Source organism: Elephas maximus, chromosome 5, assembly GCF_024166365.1.
Source record: "Elephas maximus indicus isolate mEleMax1 chromosome 5, mEleMax1 primary haplotype, whole genome shotgun sequence".
Taxonomy (NCBI): domain Eukaryota; kingdom Metazoa; phylum Chordata; class Mammalia; order Proboscidea; family Elephantidae; genus Elephas; species Elephas maximus.
Window position 1 is genome coordinate 65,188,354 of NC_064823.1, and position 20,828 is coordinate 65,209,181.

At 36.2% G+C, this 20,828-nt stretch overlaps 1 protein-coding gene across 2 annotated transcripts in view; it reads right to left on the bottom strand.

The window, feature by feature from the left end:
* Positions 1-233: 233 nt before the first annotated feature.
* Positions 234-20,828, bottom strand: part of MMRN1 (multimerin 1) — a 74,524-nt gene continuing 53,929 nt past the window's right edge. For both annotated transcript variants that reach the window (XM_049885713.1, XM_049885712.1), the window contains exons 7-8: positions 2,744-2,896; positions 234-1,085 (exon numbers count right to left, since the gene is read on the bottom strand). In XM_049885713.1, the coding sequence (XP_049741670.1) occupies positions 664-1,085; positions 2,744-2,896 (575 nt within the window). In that variant the 3' untranslated portion in view covers positions 234-663. The remainder of the gene's footprint in view (positions 1,086-2,743; positions 2,897-20,828) is intronic.

Sequence of the window (20,828 nt, forward strand, 5' to 3'; positions counted from 1 at the left end):
AAGGATTCAATTCTGTACCCTTGGAGGTAGAAGAAATGTTCAAACATTTGTCAATTACTACTTTATTTGATAATTACAGGAAGAGGAAAATAAGAGTTAAGCGTATTTCAAGTTTCAAGTTCGACTTTCTTAATTTTGATTACCAATGGAAATTTTAATATATACAAAATTTATTATTTAAAATATAAACTTGACAACAAGGAAATAAAAATTAAAAACTACTTTTTAGTCTTGGAGTAATTTATTTGAATTTGTGAATTTAGGAAAGGTGTGTTATCTGTTTATATACACAGGGAATAACAAAAGTTAAATGTTTTATTGGAAAGACTATTATGACTGACAATATTGTCTGATTGCCACTTTCTAAGATTACTTTACATTGGGATGACTTAAAGTGACAAAACAAGAACAGTTATAATAATAAATGTACTTTGTTTTCTGTGCCACGAGATCTCTTTAGGTGTAAGGAGAACTCTATCATATATGGACTATCTAAAAGATATTCAAATAATTTTATTTGAACAAACAGACTTACAGCTTTACTCTGACTTAAAAAGAAGTTGATTTTCATTTTGTGTAGAAAACTCAAAACAGAGCAGATGTGCATGGAAAGAGAAATGAAAATGCTGGCAGCTTCTCAGTAAAGGTGATTGTCTTTCGTACTCATGTACGATATAACAAGTAACCACTAAATGTAGTAACAGGGGGAAATTTGGCTGGAATCGTTCCTTTTACAAGTCGTAACCACACTTCCTGCCCGAAATTTAGTTCTAATAAGGCATCCCCAGTCAAAACCCTATCACAGTGCACTTCACTGTTAATATTTTCAGACTCAAATGTAAGCTTGTCTATTCCATCAACCACTAAAAATCCAGAGACATGAGCACTAAATGACTCAATGGTATACTTGAAAACATACACACCAAGATATGGAATTCTGAATTTTCCAGTTGTTGGAGTATATGAAGCTCCATAATTGACATCCAAGTTATTAAACAGGATAGGACCAGGGGTCGTCATTCCATATGTGTGAGATGCAAAAAACGCCACCATGGGTGCATATCTGTAGGACCCTTTAGAAAAATCTGTTATAGAAAAAAAATGGAAAAAAGTTAATTCTCATGTTTTTCTCTTCCCTCATATCAGTTACAGAAAATGCTACCAGAAGGAAAAAGGTCATCCATCTGATTTAAGAAGGACGAATATGTCTGGATGTCTGCATCTTCTCTTGGCTGAATTATCCTAAGTCACTTAGCCTCGTGGAGCCTCACTTTCTCCAGGATAGAATGAAAATAACACTGGATACCTCCCTCACAGAAATGCCTCAGAGATTAATTTCATGTGTCTTTGATCTCCTCAGAGCTGAAGGAATTCTAACGCAGTATGATTATTATGGTATGCCAGAATGTTTTAAAGCCCCTTGCAGGAATTGAAGCTGACACGAAGTAGAAACAATTTTCCTAGCATCTTGTCAAACAGTTTCTAGAGGCTAAAATGGAAACCAAACGAAGTCATATGCACTATAAAGTAGACAAAAGCAATTTCCTGTGTAATTAATGCCAAATATACTTACAAAGGCTGAGATTTAAAAATAGACTTAAAAAAATTATTCCTCACTATGTAGAATATTATTAAGCAAAGTCTGATTTCAAATACACTTTTTGCTGTCATTGAAGATAACATATTTTAAAAGCTACACGTATTTTCTTGTATAAAAATCAGAAATGGTGCAGGCTTCGTTTTTATTATTGTGGTGAAAATATACACAACAAAACATTTCCCAATTCAACAATTTCTACATGGACAATTCAGTGACATTGATTACATTCTTCAAGTTATACAACCATTCTCCCTATCTCTTTCCAAATTATTATACCAGGGAATGGTGTACTCTTGAAATAAATCCAAAGCAACCAATACTTAAGAAGTTAAATGGATATACATATTGAGTAAAACAAAGTGCCTTTTTTCTTTTTTTTTAAATATATTCTGACATCCCTAACCCAGTCAAAATGGTAATATTAGCTTAACATTCATGGAAGAGATGCTGCTAAGCACATACTAAAGCCTCATTAAAATGTCCATATCTGACATGAATCAAAGGTGTATTTCTGTAACAATTTGTCTGAGGAGAGTTTATAGAAGTTAGATATGTACATCTGTATTTTCTTGATACATACATTTGTATTTTCCTTCAAAAGGAGTCCTGATGGTGCAGTGGTTAAATGCTTGGTCTCTAATCTAAAGGTTGGTGGTTCAAACCCACCAGCCGCTCCAAGGGAGAAAGATGTGGCAGACTGCTTCAGTAAAGATTACAGCCTTGGGAACCCAAGGAGAAATTCTACTCTGATCTATAGGGTCACTATGAGTCTGAACTGGCTTGATGACAATGGGTTTTTATTCTCTTTTAAGATGTACAAGCAAAAAAAAATAAGGGTTAAGGGTAGGATTTTCTAGCATTAAAAATTTCAACAAGTGCATGTAAACATGAATTTACTTAGCAAAAACACATTTCAATTTGTAAAAGGACATTTTACATTATACAGGAAATTTTAGAAGTAAAAGGAATTAACCTTTAAGTGAATCTAGATTAAAAAAACCCATTGCCGTCAAGTCAATTCTGACTCACAGCGACCCTATTAAGTAGACTTAAATATCCATTGATACATATGTTCAAAAAAAAAAAAAAAAAAGCTCTGTTTATGACGTTGTGCAAATCCAAGCAAGCACGTGCTTTTCTTACCTGGAGCTAAAGCATTTTCTTCCACCAGCTTTACAGTGCAGTTGTCACCAGCAAAAGGATGTCGGCAAGCACAGGTAAAGCTGGTCCTTCCATTTATACACGTGCCCCCATTCTGGCATGGGGACCTGCTGCAGCCTGAATACTCCTCTGTTTCTGAAAAGAATCAGGATAAGAGAAGTTAAAACGACCTATTTTCTTGTTGTTCTGAAATCACAGTTTGCAGCCGAAGGGGAAGAATACTGAATAGGAAATCAGATGAATGAGTTCCCAGGTCTAGGTCACCTGACAATGACGGCACGGGACCACATTTAAACCCCTTAGTTCTGTGAGCCCCGTTTCCGTTCTGGCGGATAATTCTCTGACTCTTTGCCTTTATTTGTATGAGAATGTTTAGATTTTGTTCAACTGTCAAACAGAAGAGAATATCTAGGCACAGAATCATGTATATTCAGGACTAGTGCTTGATAAAGGTAATATTTAAAATATAATGAAGAAAAAGTGTGTATTAATAAGTAGAAATAAGATAGTTGTATATCTATATAAAACATAAGTCCTATGTGTACAAAAATACTAAATGTAAATAAAAAAAGGTACAGTCCAATGGTTGTGTTACAATCAACAGATAATACCTTTATAGGGATTTAAAATTTTAGGTAGCTCCTTCAAAGCAAAACAAAACAAAATAATAGAAAACTAAAAACAGAAGCCATAAGATAAAACATTCTTAAATTTGACCATCTAAAATTAAGACTTGTGTGCATTTAAAGCCATCCTTCTCAAAATTCAACAAGTGACAGAAGAAAAGGTTTTGAAAAGATGTAACAATCCATAAAACATGAGGAGCTGTGATTAATTCAAAGGAAAAATAACATTTCCCTAAAAAAAAAATTCGCAAAGACAATGAGCAGACAAGTTACTGAACAAAAATATACAGATTCTCACTAAAATTTTTAAATGTATTTAACCTCACTGCTGATTAAGAAACAGTAAAATAAAACAGTAACATATCATTTCTACGTCAGTGGCAAAATTTTGAAATAAAATATTCAGTGATGGAGACATGAATCGGAATTTACTCGACGGCAGTGGGTTTGGGTTCGGGAGACATGAAGGAAAGTAGACATGCTCACGTAATGTTGGTTCGCGTTTAAGTTGTTAGAGCAATTTGATCATATAGTCAGAATTAAAAAGTTATTTTCTATGAGCCAGAAATTTCTCCTGGTAGAATATATACTCCAGACACACTTGCCCATGTGCAAAAAGACAATTTTCTAATGATGATCTTTATGACACCATTTGCGTTAGTGAAAAACTAAAAGACATCTAAAAGACCGTTGATGTGGAACTTTTTAAATAAATTACGTGTTCCCAGGAAGGAATATTAAAAAAAAAACCATTGCCATCAAATGGATTCCGACTCATAGGGACCATATAGGACAGGGTAGAACTGCCCCATAGCGTTTCCAAGGAGAACCCGGTGGATTTGAACCGCCGACCTTTATGGTTAGCAGCTGTAGCACTTAACCACTGCGCCACCAGGGTTTCCAGGAAGGAATATTAGACAGCAGTTAAAGAATGAGGTAGAATCTCAGCACATTTGGTTAATTGAAGATAGCAATACAGTTGATACATTCTATATAGAATAAAAAAAATAGTTTCATTTATTTAGAAAACCTCAAACTATGAATATGATTATAAGCATAATACATAATTATGTAAATATAGAGAAAAGGGTTGGAAGAAGTTACACTACAGGCCACAGCTGCCGCTATAGCGCCACCTTGTGGCAATAGTTTAAACAGGTTATTGTTCTCAATTCAAATTACTTGATTGCTGATGTTTTTTCATTCGAGGTATTTGCTTTATTTAATATTTTGCTCCTGACATGATATCTGTAAATACTGTATATACATTTTATTTTACATTTTCAAAATTTAAGTTCACATAAAAATATGACCAAACATGTATTATTAGAATTTTTTTAAGAAAATATATTAATATATTGCTTATGCAATTAAGAAGCCCTGGTAGCGCAATGGTTAAGAGCTCGGCTGATAATCAAAAGGTTGGCAGTTTGAATCCACCAGTCACTCCTTGGAAACTCTATGGAGCAGTTCTATCCTGTCCTAAAGGGCCGCTATAACCGGACAACAGGTTTGGTTTAACAGGTTTTATGTAATTAAAAAATAACTTGAATTATTTTGATATATTCTTTTCTATATTCTACAAACCAGTCTTCTCGTTAAGAAATGCGTGAGAAATATTACATGTATGTAATACCTCTAACAAATGTTTCAAACTGGCCCACATCTCTTTAACATCATTTCTTTCCCCAAAGACGTGAATAGTTATCATTCTAAAACCTAGCTCATTATTTGCTAATTTAAAAAACTTCAGTGATTCTCCATTACCTATAGAAGTGTGAGTTCTTTAAGTCAAAGCACTGGGTTTACTACTTTCACATTCTCTGAATCTAGCACCCTGATAACTCACATGATTGTGTCCAACTAACGTGTTTAATTAAGAATGGATAAATAAACTGTGCAGTGAAGTTGGAAACACTAAATAACTTATGCAATATGACCAACTCTATAATTCTAATTTTCCAGGATGAGAAAATGCCACTCTCACCTGCAGACTCAGCCCTGCCCTTGAATCAGGGATGAAGCCTGTACCAGGCAGTGGGAATTTAAGAAACTCTAGAAATAATTTTTAATCTCTGTATTAATATTGGCTCTATCTAATTCTACAGATAAAAGGATTTGCCTTCTGTTTAATGTACAGGACAAAAATTCCATTTTTCTCCTCCTTATCTCCTGTGTCCCATACCGCCAGGACTGGGCTCTTTCCTTGCTGTTCTTCATTGAGTCATTTCAGAGTTACTGTCTTGTTCTTTATTCCAATTCCTTTGTAGAGTTCTTTTCATATGGAGGAGAGGTCGACTTGAGTCTGATTAGGAGCCTGCGCCTTCTCTTATTGCTGTAATAGCCAGCTCTTGGTGACGCTATGCACTGTGTGTCTTCCAGGACAGAAATTTCCCAGGTCGCCTACTGATAATCCACCCATGATGCCTCATCCACTTGTCTGCACCGACTTCTGCTGTTGATGCTTTAAGCTCCTGTCTTTGCCTTTCTTGCTCTTGTAGGTATCTCTGGTCTCCAGTCCCTGCCAAAATAACCCACACTCTAGTCCAGACGATGGCACTGGGACTGGGTTTTTTCTAGTCCAGAAAATCATGCCCACGGCACTCAGAACTAGACACACTGACTCTCATCAGGGCAGGGTGTGGTGAGACAATTACTAGTTACCCCTGCTGCTATGACTTGACACTTCTATTAATGTCACATAAGCATTAAACGTTCATCGACTATTTCCGCATCTGTATCACCTCATGTCGTAATTGCTCTGATGTCGCCGAAGGTCTCCAAAATCTTGCATTTACTTAATGTATTTTAATATGAATTTATAATTAGTATTGATAACAATTGATAATAATTACATTTATTAGACTTGACTTGCCATTTCTTTCCATAGGAACCATTTGCTATTTTTTTTATCCTTCAGGCTATGTTTGAATCACCCTCCCCAGCTTTGTTATAATTTCCAAACGTATGCATTATGTCTTCATCCAAGTCATGGATAGAAATAGTTAACGGATCAGAGCCAAGAGCCTTATAACACAGAACAACAGGTTGCTTGGCAATCAGGTGAAATTACTGATGCTTGTTATACAGTCTGCTACAAATCTGCTTTTGCGCATCATCTGACTCATTTCTCTATCTTGTCACTAAAATACTTAAAAAATGGTCAGATGCCTTTAAATATACCTGCAAATATTAGTACCCAATAAACTATTCTTGAATTAACAACAAAAATCAGACTTAATTAAAGTATCCTTTTCCTTTTGACACCTTCTCTCATCCCCACCAGAAGAGTTAATTACTTTAAATCTCTGGATAGTCTTATCCTCCCTTCTCTCACTGAACTTATCACATTCTGCTGTAATTGTTCACATGCACTCAAAATACAGTGTGAACATCTGTGAGGTCGGGGTTCAGGTCCTTTAATTTTCAAACTTTGTATCATTACTGCCTAGGACAATGCCTGACATACAGAAATTGCTAAAAAAAAAAAAAAAGTCTTTTAAAAGATGAAAAACCAAATTAATGATTGATAGAACAGATGACCAGATTCTTATCCAATACTTTGTCCCTTCTTCACAGTTGCTCAATGATCACATAGAGTTTGACCTTACGGTGTGATTGGCGTGTTTTCTTAGAGACATGAAATCATTTCAAGTAAATTCTTTACAACTTGTCTCCTACCTTAGACTTCAGTAACGTGTCAACTCCTTTCCAGCCCACTGATTGTGTTTGATAGAGATCAGTGTGATTAGTTGAACAGTTCTGCCACTTCAACATTCTACTCTCTTCCGCCTGTAGCATAACTAATCCTTCAATATTCATTTTCCTGCTCTGAACATGACTCAAATTCCTTTGCCATTGTCTTGAAATATTTCATAAGTCTCGATTTATTCTGCTTTTTGCTTTCCCGACCCTAATATCTGCTCCTGTTACTTTTTTTTTATTAATCCCACTTTCATATTTCATAAATGTTCATGTCAGATTTGAACTGATTGGAAAGCTCCTTAACTTTTCAAGTGACCCTGCCATTGCTAAGATCCATCATTCTTTGTGATAATTACTTGTTAAATGTTTGAGCTCCGTGAGAAGAGAGACTGAGTTGAGTTTACCATTTAAGCCTTTCTTGGTACTCGTTCAGAACCTACTCAGCAAGCATATGATGAATAAATAGACATTTTTCTACTTTATTTATTTATATTATGCACAATATACTTTTGCATTATAAATAATATATATTATACATAATCTCTATCATACACTGTGTTGTTTTTCTTAGTTGCCATCAAGTCATTTCCAACTCATGGTGAACTTACATATAACAAAATGAAACGTTGCCCACTCCTGTGCCAGCTCCATGATCATTGGTATGTTTGACTCCATTGTTGCAGCCTATTGTGTATTTTTAGTGACTTCCAATCTAGGGGGCTCATCTTCCAGCACTATATTGGAGAACGTTCTGTTGCGATCCACAGGGTTTTCATTGGTTAATTTTTGAAGGCAGATCACCAGGCCTTTGTTTCTAGTCTCTCTTGGTCTGGAAGTTCCACTGCAATTGGTCCACCGTGGGTGACACTGCCAGTATTTGAAATACCAGCAGCATAACTTCCAGCGTCATAGCAACATAAAAGCCAACAAAGAATGATAAACTGACACACGGGTGGTGCATATGCACTAAACAATAATAATTATATACTATTATATACTATGGAAACCCTGGTGATGTAGTGGTTAAGAGCTATGGCTGCTAACCAAAAGGTTGGCAGTTCAAACCCACCAGGCGCTACTTGGAAACCCTATGGGGCAGTTCTTCTCTGTCCTATAGGGTCGCTATGAGTCAGAAGTGACTCCAAGGCAACTTTTTTTTTTTTTAATTAGTATATTGTTTTATTTAATTTTAATTTTAATTGGCTACTTCTACTTTAACATTAAGGTCTTATTTTTCATTTCTTTATTTAAACAATAAAGATGCAGAGAGCACATAACTGATCCCTGTTTGTGGCAGAATGAATTCTTTAATAGATAAGTGAGGACACCTATCATTTTGCCTCTGGGCCAGTTTTGAAATACATAAAGGAAAACATTACATAAATGAACTGCATACCTCTGTTCTAGATAAGATGCCCATACAGCACTGGCACTTTATCTTTTACCTTATTCCAGTGTTATCTAAAACGTTTCTACCTTGCGATGTATAGATATTCCAGATAGGTACATACATTTTCTGCCTCTTCATTTAAATTGTTCCTATGGAACAAAGTTTATCTTTGCATTGCTCTTGAAATATTTCCCTTCCCAACAACTCCTAGAAATGCCAATATTTATTTGGTTGTATTAAAAATTCAAATTAATTGTTATAATTACTCATAGTCTGTTCACTGGTGCAGATATTGATGGAAATACTGTTTCCAACAATCTTTACTAGTTTTTCTCCAAGGAAATTATTAGCTATCTTTGTTCTTCTTTCTATTTCATGTCTATTGATCATTTTTTTCTGAGATCTTTTCTCTCAACCCTTTAAACACCATTTTAAAGCATATTTGATCATATCAGCTGTCTTAGCCAAATGTATTAGCCCTGTCCCAGAAGAGTTCCTCTAACCCTTGCCAGTAAACTATTATTTTGTTATCTGAAACTATGACCTAGGAAATTAAATGCTTTTATTTGATGTTATCAATTGTTTGCATTTCCTATTTTCTCCTTTTTCTTCAAAATCATAAACTTTAATCAAAAGAATTAAAAATACAATCTGGAAAATATACCTTTAGTCCTTAGAAAAATGCAAAATGAAATCACAATGAGATACAATTGCAAAACTTATTAAAACGGGTAAAATAACAGATATTGAAAATGCCACGTGCTGGCAAGGATAAGGAGCAATTAGAACTCAACACATTGCTGGTGGGAATGCCAAATGGTTGGCTGTTTCTCATAAATTTAAATTTATACTCACCTTACAACCCTACCATCCAATTCATGAATAGTTGTTCAAGAGAAATAAAAACTTAGGTTTCCATGTTATCTTAAAGAAATGTGGACATGCATGATTATGGCCTATTCCTGCTCAAAAATCTCACTGTTCATTGTTTCCAACAAAATGAATTTATATATGTTACACTCAGAACAGTGTGTCATTTGTTGAATGAATGAACTCCCAGTCCAAGTCCTCCTGTTCCACGAGATTTGCCCAAACACCTAGTTCTTGATAAGACCTTAAACTTCTGTAACAGTGAACTCATATGGCTAAGCTGCTGTTGGCTAATGGAAAGTTCGGCTGTTCAAACCCACCAGTGGCTCCACGAGAGAAAGATGTGGCAGTCTGCTTCCAAAAAGATTACAGACTTGGAAACCCTGTGGGTCGTTATGAATCGGAATAGACTCGACAGCAATGGGTGTGACACTTATTTAGTAGTTAGCATACATGATGTGCTGTTTCTTTCCTTTCAGAGACAAAATAATTTTAAAATAAAATAGTGTCCATAACCACACGTCAGAAAATATAAAATAAACAAAAACACAAAACATCACACTGTTTCATAGCTACGCTTACTATCAATTTTTTTCTAAAGCAAAATTACAAAGCTTTTTGAGCCAGGATCTCACTTTCTACTCTTCGATAAAAATCCTCAGTTCCTAGCAGGGTTTACTACATTTTTCTCCCAAATGAAGCCTACCCTGATTTAGTGATGCTGAAATCCACCCCCGTCCACACACACATCCCACAGGACTCTGATTCCCCTTACCTTTGTCTGCTTTTTCTTTTATCCACAGTGCTATCAGTTTTTAAAGGATCCCTGTACATGGATATAGATATTGTTGGAAATACTGTTTCCAAAGACCTTTACCAGTTTTTCTCTCAGAAAATTATCAGCTACCATCTTCTTTTTGAACGATAACAACAAGTTCAACATCACTTTTTAACATACTATGCAATTTATCTGTTTATTATTATTATGATGTGTCTCTTTATTCCTGCTAGTGTTTTCAGGACTAAGAAGACTTGAATTTAGATTGATCAATAGATAAATTGCCAATTAATAGTTTTCCCTAGGACAATGACATTTACATAAACAAATTTGAAGAGTTCAAATTAAATTTATAACATAAAATACTTATTTCTTCTCACAGCTGTGTACAGAAAATTGGCAACAAAAACTTCTGAAGCATATTTTTTCAAACTTCATATGCAGTTAATAACATGTGGCAAAGTTCTTATTTTTATACTGCAATTGTTTTTAAGATTAAAGTATTATGTCCGCTTAGCTCATTGTGCAACAAGCTCACAACCTGTATTTAGTAATCTCTACACCTTCCTTTTCATGTTTGATAATCAATACACTGCAAAACAATGCTATCATATATAGTTTTTAATTTATAATATTGTTAATGATCCTAGAAGGGCACATATTCATTGCATTTAATTTATTTATCAGTGAACAGTCAATCTGGTTTCAAATTTTTGGTGTCAAAGGGAAAGTATGCACATGGTTAAGAAATACCAAAAGCAAACTTGTTGCCATCAAATCGATTCTGAGCTCCTGAGATTCTTGCTAAGGAAAGAACTCACATGTATCAGTGAACCTAGTATTCTGTCTCATTTCCTTTTCATGTGTTAGACCATGCATCAAAATGTTTCATTCAGAAAAGGCGCTCATCAAATATACGGTCTTCTGGCTGTTCACCTTCGATACCATGGCCACTTTTATTGCAGTACATGGTATGGGAAAGGGTTGTCAATTTTGTCAGCATCCTCTTTACAACTGTCATCCTTCCACATGAAGGGCGATCATATGGAAAGCTAGGGGAGTGTTTTATTCTTCCAGGGAGCCATGAACAAAAAGTACTTCATTTAATATTCTCTTCAACACTGATATGATTTCATTTTCTCAAACTGGGAAGGCTACTCAACTTGGGCACACGGAATATCTTTAAGATCATGTGCAGAAAAGAGGCAGCATAGCAGGGTTAGGACTGCTGTCTTTAGAAAGGCCTGCTTGCTGGTTGGCCCTTGGCCGGCCTCTGGGAACCTGGCTTCTTTCTAGTTCCTAACTGACAAGTGTCATTCACGGTGCTCAGGTTCTTTGTACAAATACCTGGTTTGTGCTGAACATCAGCTTTTCTTTGGAGAGTCTGGAGTTTTGGTAGGCATGGAGTGCCTATGTGACCAGGCCTCAATAAAACCCTTGGGCGCTGAAGTGGGGCCAAGATGGCGGACTAGGTAGACGCTACCTCGGATCCCTCTTGCAACAAAGACTCGGAAAAACAAGTGAATCGATCAAGTACATAACAATCTACGAACCCTGAACAACAAACACAGATTTAGAGATGGAAAACGAACAAATACGGGGAAGCAGCGATTGTTTTCAGAGCCTGGAGCCAGCGTCCCAGTCAGCAGATTTTCTGGAAAAACTAGTTTCCCAGTGATGGCTTGGAGACAACAATCCATATCAAACCACTTAAAGAAGCAGACCATGACAGCTTCTCCAACCCCCCAAACAAAAGAATCAAAATCTTTCCCAAATGAAGATACAATCCTGGAATTATCAGATACAGAATATAAAAAACTAATTTACAGAATGCTTCAAGACATCGGAAACGAAATAAGGCAAACTGCAGAAAAAGCCAAGGAACACACTGATAAAACTGTTGAAGAACTCAAAAAGATTATTCAGGAACATAGTGGAAAAATTAATAAGTTGCAAGAATCCATAGAGAGACAGCATGTAGAAATCCAAAAGATTAACAATAAAATTACAGAATTAGACAACGCAATAGGAAGTCAGAGGAGCAGACTCGAGCAATTAGAATGCAGACTGGGACATCTGGAGGACCAGGGAATCAACACCAACATAGCTGAAAAAAAAATCAGATAAAAGAATTAAAAAAAATGAAGAAACCCTAAGAATCATGTGGGACTTTATCAAGAAGGATAACTTGCGGGTGACTGGAGTCCCAGAACAGGGAGGAAGGACAGAAAACACAGAGAAAATAGTTGAAGAACGCCTGACAGAAAACTTCCCTGACATCAGGAAAGACGAATGGATATCTATCCAACGTGCTCATCGAACCCCATTTAAGATTGATCCAAAAAGAAAAACACCAAGACATATTATCATCAAACTCACCAAAACCAAAGATAAAGTGAAAATTTTAAAAGCAGCCAGAGAGAAAAGAAAGGTTTCCTTCAAGGGAGAATCAATAAGAATAAGTTCAGACTACTCAGCAGAAACCATGCAGGCAAGAAGGAAATGGGACGACATATACAGAGCACTGAAGGAGAAAAACTGCCAGCCAAGGATCATATATCCAGCAAAACTCTCTCTGAAATATGAAGGTGAAATTAAGATATTTACAGAAAAACACAAGTTTAGAGAATTTGCAAAAACCAAACCAAAGCTACAAGAAATACTAAAGGATATTGTTTGGTCAGAAAACCAATAATATCAGATACCAGCACAACACGAGGTCACAAAACAGAACATCCTGATATCAACTCAAATAGGGAAATCACAAAAACAAATAAAGATTAATTAAAAAATATATATATATATACATATACTCATAACAGGGAATCACGGAAGTCAATATGTAAAAGATCACAATAATCAAAAAGAGGGACTAAATACAGGAGGCATAGAACTGCCATATAGAGAGTGATACAAGGCGATATAGAACAATACAAGTTAGGTTTTTACTTAGAAAAATAGGGGTAAATATTAAGGTAACCACAAAGAGGTATAACAACTCCATAACTCAAGATAAAAGCCAAGAAAAACGTAACGACTCAACTAACATAAAGTCAAACACTACGAAAATGAGAATCTCACAATTTACTAAGAAAAACGTCTCAGCACAAAAAAGTATGTGGAAAAATGAAATTGTCAACAACACACATAAAAAGGCATCAAAATGACAACACTAAACACTTATTTATCTATAGTTACGCTGAATGTAAATGGACTAAATGCACCAATAAAGAGACAGAGAGTTTCGGACTGGATAAAGAAACACGATCCGTCAATATGCTGCCTACAAGAGACACACCTTAGACTTAGAGACACAAACAAACTAAAACTCAAAGGATGGAAAAAAATATATCAAGCAAACAATGAGCAAAAAAGAAGAGGAGTAGCAATATTAATTTCTGACAAAATAGACTTTAGACTTAAATCCACCACAAAGGATAAAGAAGGACACTACAGAATGATAAAAGGGACAATTGATCAGGAAGACATAACCATATTAAATATTTATGCACCCAATGACAGGGCTGCAAGATACATAAATCAAATTTTAACAGAATTGAAAAGTGAGATAAACACCTCCACAATTATAGTAGGAGACTTCAACACACCACTTTCAGAGAAGGACAGGACATCCAGTAAGAAGCTCAATAGAGACACGGAAGACCTAATTACAACAATCAACCAACTTGACCTCATTAACTTATACAGAACTCTCCACCCAACTGCCGCAAAGTATACTTTTTTTTCTAGCACACATGGAACATTCTCTAGAATAGACCACATATTAGGTCATAAAACAAACCTTTGCAGAGTCCAAAACATCGAAATATTACAAAGCATCTTCTCAGACCACAAGGCAATAAAACTAGAAATCAACAACAGAAAAACTAGGGAAAAGAAATCAAATACTTGGAAAATGAACAATACCCTGCTGAAAAAAGACTGGGTTATAGAAGACATCAAGGAGGGAATAAGGAAATTCATAGAATGCAATGAGAATGAAAACACTTCCTATCAAAACCTCTGGGACACAGCAAAAGCAGTGCTCAGAGGCCAATTTATATCAATAAATGCACACATACAAAAAGAAGAAAGAGCCAAAATCAGAGAACTGTCCCTACAACTTGAACAAATAGAAAGTGAGCAACAAAAGAATCCATCAGGCACCAGAAGAAAACAAATAATAAAAATTAGAGCTGAACTAAATGAATTAGAGAACAGAAAAACAATTGAAAGAATTAACAAAGCCAAAAGCTGGTTCTTTGAAAAAATTAACAAAATTGATAAACCATTGGCTAGACTGACTAAAGACATACAGGAAAGGAAACAAATAACCCGAATAAGAAATGAGAAGGACCACATCACAACAGAACCAACTGAAATTAAAAGAATCATATTAGATTATTACAAAAAATTGTACTCTAACAAATTTGCAAACCTAGAAGAAATGGATGAATTCCTGGAAAAACACTACCTACCTAAACTAACACATTCAGAAGTAGAACAACTGAATAGACCCATAACAAAAAAAAGAGATTGAAACGGTAATCAAAAAACTCCCAGCAAAAAAAAAGCCCTGGTCCGGATGGCTTCACTGCAGAGTTCTACCAAACCTTCAGAGAAGACTTAACACCACTACTACTGAAGGTATTTCAAAGCATAGAAAATGACGGAATACTACCCAACTCATTCTATAAAGCCACCATCTCCCTGATACCAAAACCAGGTAAAGACGTTACAAAAAAAGAAAATTACAGACCTATATCCCTCATGAACATAGATGCAAAAATCCTCAACAAAATTCTAGCCAATAGAATTCAACAACATATCAAAAACATAATTCACCACGACCAAGTGGGATTTATACCAGGTATGCAAGGCTGGTTTAATATCAGAAAAACCATTAATGTAATCCATCACATAAATAAATCAAAAGACAAAAACCACATGATCTTATCAATTGATGCAGAAAAGGCATTTGACAAAGTCCAACACCCATTTATGATAAAAACTCTTACCAAAATAGGAATTGAAGGAAAATTCCTCAACATAATAAAGGGCATCTATGCAAAGCCAACAGCCAATATCATTCTAAATGGGGAGAACCTGAAAGCATTTCCCTTGAGAACGGGAACCAGACAAGGATGCCCTTTATCACCGCTCTTATTCAACATCGTGTTAGAAGTCCTAGCCAGGGCAATTAGGCTAGAAAAAGAAATAAAAGGCATCCGGATTGGCAAGGAGGAAGTAAAATTATCTCTATTTGCAGATGACATGATCTTATACACAGAAAACCCTAAGGAATCCTCCAGAAAACTACTGAAACTAATAGAAGAGTTTGGCAGAGTCTCAGGTTATAAAATAAACATACAAAAATCACTTGGATTCCTCTACATCAACAAAAAGAACATCGAAGAGGAAATAACCAAATCAATACCATTCACAGTAGCCCCCAAGAAGATAAAATACTTAGGAAGAAATCTTACCAAGGATGTAAAAGACCTATACAAAGAAAACTACATAGCTCTACTACGAGAAATTAAAAAGGATATACTTAAGTGGAAAAATATACCTTGCTCATGGATAGGAAGACTTAACATAGTAAAAATGTCTATTCTACCGAAAGCCATCTGTACATATAACGCACTTCCGATCCAAATTTCAATGTCATTTTTTAAGGTGATAGAGAAACAAATCACCAATTTCATATGGAAGGGAAAGAAGCCTCGGATAAGCAAAGCGTTACTGAAAAAGAAGAAGAAAGTGGGAGGCCTCACTCTACCTGATTTCAGAACCTATTATACAGCCACAGTAGTCGAAACAGCCTGGTACTGGTACAACAACAGGCACATAGACCAATGGAACAGAATTGAGAACCCAGATATAAATCCATCCACGTATGAGCAGCTGATATTTGACAAAGGACCAGTGTCAGTTAATTGGGGAAAAGATAGTCTTTTTAAAAAATGGTGCTGGCATAACTGGATATCCATTTCCAAAAAGTGAAACAGGACCCATACCTCACACCATGCACAAAAACTAACTCCAAGTGGATCAAAGACCTAAACATAAAGACTAAAACGATAAGGATCATCGAAAAAAAATAGGGACAACCCTAGGAGCCCTAATACAAGGCATAAACAGAATATAAAACATTACCAAAAATGATGAAGAGAAACCAGATAACTGGGAGCTCCTAAAAATCAAACACCTATGCTCATCTAAAGACTTCACCAAAAGAGTAAAAAGACCACCTACAGACTGGGAAAGAATTTTCAGCTATGACATCTCCGACCAGCACCTGATCTCTAAAATCTATATGATTCTATCAAAACTCAACTACAAAAAGACAAACAACCCAATCAAGAAGTGGGCAAAGGATATGAACACACACTTCACTAAAGAAGATATTCAGGCAGCTAACAGATACATGAGAAAATGCTCTCGATCATTAGCCATTAGAGAAATGCAAATTAAAACTACGATGAGATTCCATCTCACTCCAGCGAGGCTGGCATTAATCCAAAAAACACAAAATAATAAATGTTGGAGAGGCTGCGGAGAGATTGGAACTCTTATACACTGCTGGTGGGAATGTAAAATGGTACAACCACTTTGGAAATCTATCTGGCGTTATTTTAAACAGTTAGAAATAGAACTACCATACAACCCAGAAATCCCACTCCTCGGAATATACCCTAGAGATACAAGAGCCTTCACACAAACAGATATATGCACACCCATGTTTACTGCAGCTCTGTTTACAATAGCAAAAAGCTGGAAGCAACCAAGGTGTCCATCTACGGATGAATGGGTAAATAAATTGTGGTATATTCACACAATGGAATACTATGCATCGATAAAGAACAGTGACGAATCTGGGAAACATTTTATAACATGGAGGAACCTGGAAGGCATTATGCTGAGAGAAATGAGTCAGAGGCAAAAGGACAAATATTATGTAAGACCACTATTATAAGATCTTGAGAAATAGTATAAACTGAGAAGAACACATACTTTTGTGGTTACGAGGAGGGGAGGGAGGGAGGGAGAGGGTTTCTTATTGATTAATTAGTAGATAAGAACTGCTTTAGGTGAAGGGAAGGACAACACTCAATACATGGAAGGTCAGCTCAATTGGACTGGACCAAAAGCAAAGAAGTGTCCGGGATAAAATGAATGCTTCAAGGGTCAGCGGAGCAAGGGCGGGGGTTTGGGGACCATGGTTTAAGGGGACTTCTAAGTCAATTGGCAAAATAATTCTATTATGAAAACATTCTGCATCCCACTTTGAAATGTGGCTTCTGGGGTCTTAAATGCTAACAAGCGGCCATCTAAGATGCATCAATTGGTCTCAACCCACCTGGAGCAAAGGAGAATGAAGAACACCAAGGTCACACGACAACTAAGAGCCCAAGAGACTGAAAGGGCCACATGAACCAGAGACCTACATCATCCTGAGACCAGAAGAACTAGTTGGTGCCCAGCCACAATCGATGACTGCCCTGACAGGGAGCACAACAGAGAACCCCTGAGGGAGCAGGAGATCAGTGGGATGCAGACCCCAAATTCTCATAAAAAGACCATACTTAATGGTCTGACTGAGACTAGAGGAATCCCGGTGGCCATGGTCCCCAGACCTTCTGTTGGCACAGGACGGGAACCATCCCCGAAGACAACTCATCAGACATGAAAGGGACTGGACAGTGGGTAGGAGAGAGATGCTGATGAAGAGTGAGCTAATTATATCAGGGCGACACTTGAGATTGTGTTGGCATCTCCTGTCTGGAGGGGGGATGGGAGGATAGAGAGAGTGGGAAGCTGGCAAAATTGTCACAAAAGGAGACTGGAAGAGCTGACCCATTAGGGGGAGAGCAAGTGGGAGTACGGAGTAAGATGTATGTAAACTTATATGTGACAGACTGACTTGATTTGTAAACGTTCACTTGAAGCTCAATAAAAGTTAATAAAAAAAAAAACTAAAAATAGAACTACTATATAATTCAGCAATTCCACTCCTAGGTATATACTCAAAATACTTGAAAGCAGAGACCTATACACCAATGTTCATTGCAACACTATTCACAATAGCCAAAAGGTGGAACAACCTATAATGCCCATCAACAGATGAGTGGATAAACAAAACGTGGTACATACATACAGGAGAATACTATTCAGTTTATAAAGAAGTGAAGTCTTGATACCTGCTACAGTACGGATGGAGATTGAAGGCTTTATGCTAAGGGAAATAAATCAATCACAAAAAGACAAATATTGTATGACCTCACTTATATACAAAGACAAGAAAAGGCACATGTAAAGACGCCAAAGTTTATTAGTGGTTACCAGAGGTGGAAGGGAAAAAGGGGGGTAAGATTAATAGTGATTGAAAAATCACATTGATTAAGTGTAGGGTTGCACATGCAATTGTTTGTAATTGATACCAGTAAGTTGTACACTTACTGATACGAAATGTAAAAAATAAATTGAATTGGCAAAAAAAAAAAACCCTTGGGCACTGAGTCTAGCTGGCTTCTCTAGGCAGAAGTATTGCACACATGCTATTGCATTTTTCATTGCTGGGAAAAATCACACTCAAGTGTTCCCCCTCATGGGAAAGAGAGAGCATAAGGAACACTGTGCAGGGATTTCTCCAGACTTTGCCTGTGTCTTTTTCCCTCACTGATCTTCCCTTGTATCCTTTTGCCTTAATAACATTACCTGTGAGGACAACAGGTCCCCGGGTGGCACAAATGATTTGCTCTCAGTTACTAACCTAAAGGCTGGGGGCTCGAGCCCACCCAGTGACACCGTGGAAAAAAAGACCTGGTGATCTACTTCTGTAAAGATTACAGCCATGAAAATCACATGGAACAGTTCTATTCAGTAACACACGAAGTCTCCATGAGTCACACTCAACTCTACAGCTTTTGGGTATTTGGTGAATATCACGAATCCCCTGAGTGCTTCTTGAAAATCACCAAACGTGGGTGGTTTGCAGACCCCGGAAACAGATCACAAACTTTACCTTTAAGCAAATGTCCTTCAAAATGTAATCAGCTGGTATTGAACCACTTTCTTCTCTTGGGCTATGTTTTAAAATGTTAATTTTTTATAGCATGGAAAAGCATACAAAGAATAGAAAATCCCTTGGAGAAAACCATTGTTAAAACTTTTAGAGATTTTTTTTTTCAATGCACGTGTATTTTTATGCAGTTAAACCTTTACATTTTGTATTCTATTATCATTATATAGTACGTATAAGCTTCATTATAAACGTATGCTGAATTTAAACTGCAGTGTCTCATAAAAGTAAAGAAATGGCACAATGAAATACCATGAGTCTGTAAATTATGTTGATGCATGGAAATAATCCTACAGCAATATTAAGTGAAAATACAAGAGAAAATAAAATATAAACATTGAATATAGTTAAGAAAGCTGCACCATGTCATAACTAACCTAATAATATGCTGTATGTATGTTATTGCCATTGATCCTTAAAATAAACCTGGTAAGGTAGGTGTGTTATCCTTATTTTATAAGTGAGGAAAGTTAAGGTTTAGAAAAATAAATGACTTATTTCAAATAAGTGTGTTACCAGGCAGTACTTAAACCCTGGTTTCCTGATTCAAAGCCCAGTGTGCCTAATTACTATAACTGCCTCTAATAGACTTACAAAAATTATAACTCATTTAAAATGCTATGAAACAGTTAAATATACACTAGACTTGTGTTTTTCTCTTTTAATGAAAATAAAAACCGTTGCGTTAGGTACACTATCAGAACTTTATAGAACGTAAGCTTTCTTATGAGTTGTTGAAGAGATAATTATGAATAAAAGGTTTATTGAAGAGAACCAAATATATTCGGAAATATTGGGGAAAGAATTGAGATAAAAAGTCAATAGTACTCAGCCGTGAAGAGAAATGAAGTCCATATTAATGCTATGATACGGACAAACCTTGAAAATATGCCAAGAGAAATAAATCAGTCACAAAAGGGCAAATGCTGTATGGTCCCAATTATATGAAATAGGCAAAGTTATAGAGACCAAAGTTTGTTAGTGGTGACCAGCACTGAAAGGGAGTGGGGAAGAGAAGTCACTGTTTAGGGAGCACTTGGTTTATGTTCATGGTGGTGGAATAATTTGGAAAAGTGTAGTGGTGATGATCACACAACATGGTGAGTGTATAATTAATGTCACTGAACTGTACATGTAAAAATTGCTGAATTGCAAACGTTTTGTTATACATATTTTTGCCATAATAAAAGAAGATTAAAAAGAAAAAAAGTCAATGGTCTTGCAAGTGGGAGGTGTTTATCCTCAGTGCTGACATTATGTTAAGGCAGGATGCAGCTACTCTTGGAAGGGCAAGCAGCCAAACACTCTCTACAGGGACCAGTCTGCCAATTGTTGTACAAACACATCTTCAAAGATGAAATAAAATACTCTTGGTGTCCATTGGAATATTGTTTAGAAACAAATCAAATATGTAGCAATTCAACTGGAACAGCTTATCAGCAGTAGCCTACTAGGAATCATAACTAGCATAACTGAATGTAGGGATGGCTCAGAAGAAAGTGACTGGGATGAGTACTCTGAATTTGCACTTCTGTTTCATCAGCCAAAAGAAGAACTTGTGAATAATTGATGGTGGCTTTCCATGACAATTGCCCACTAGCCATATTCCAGAA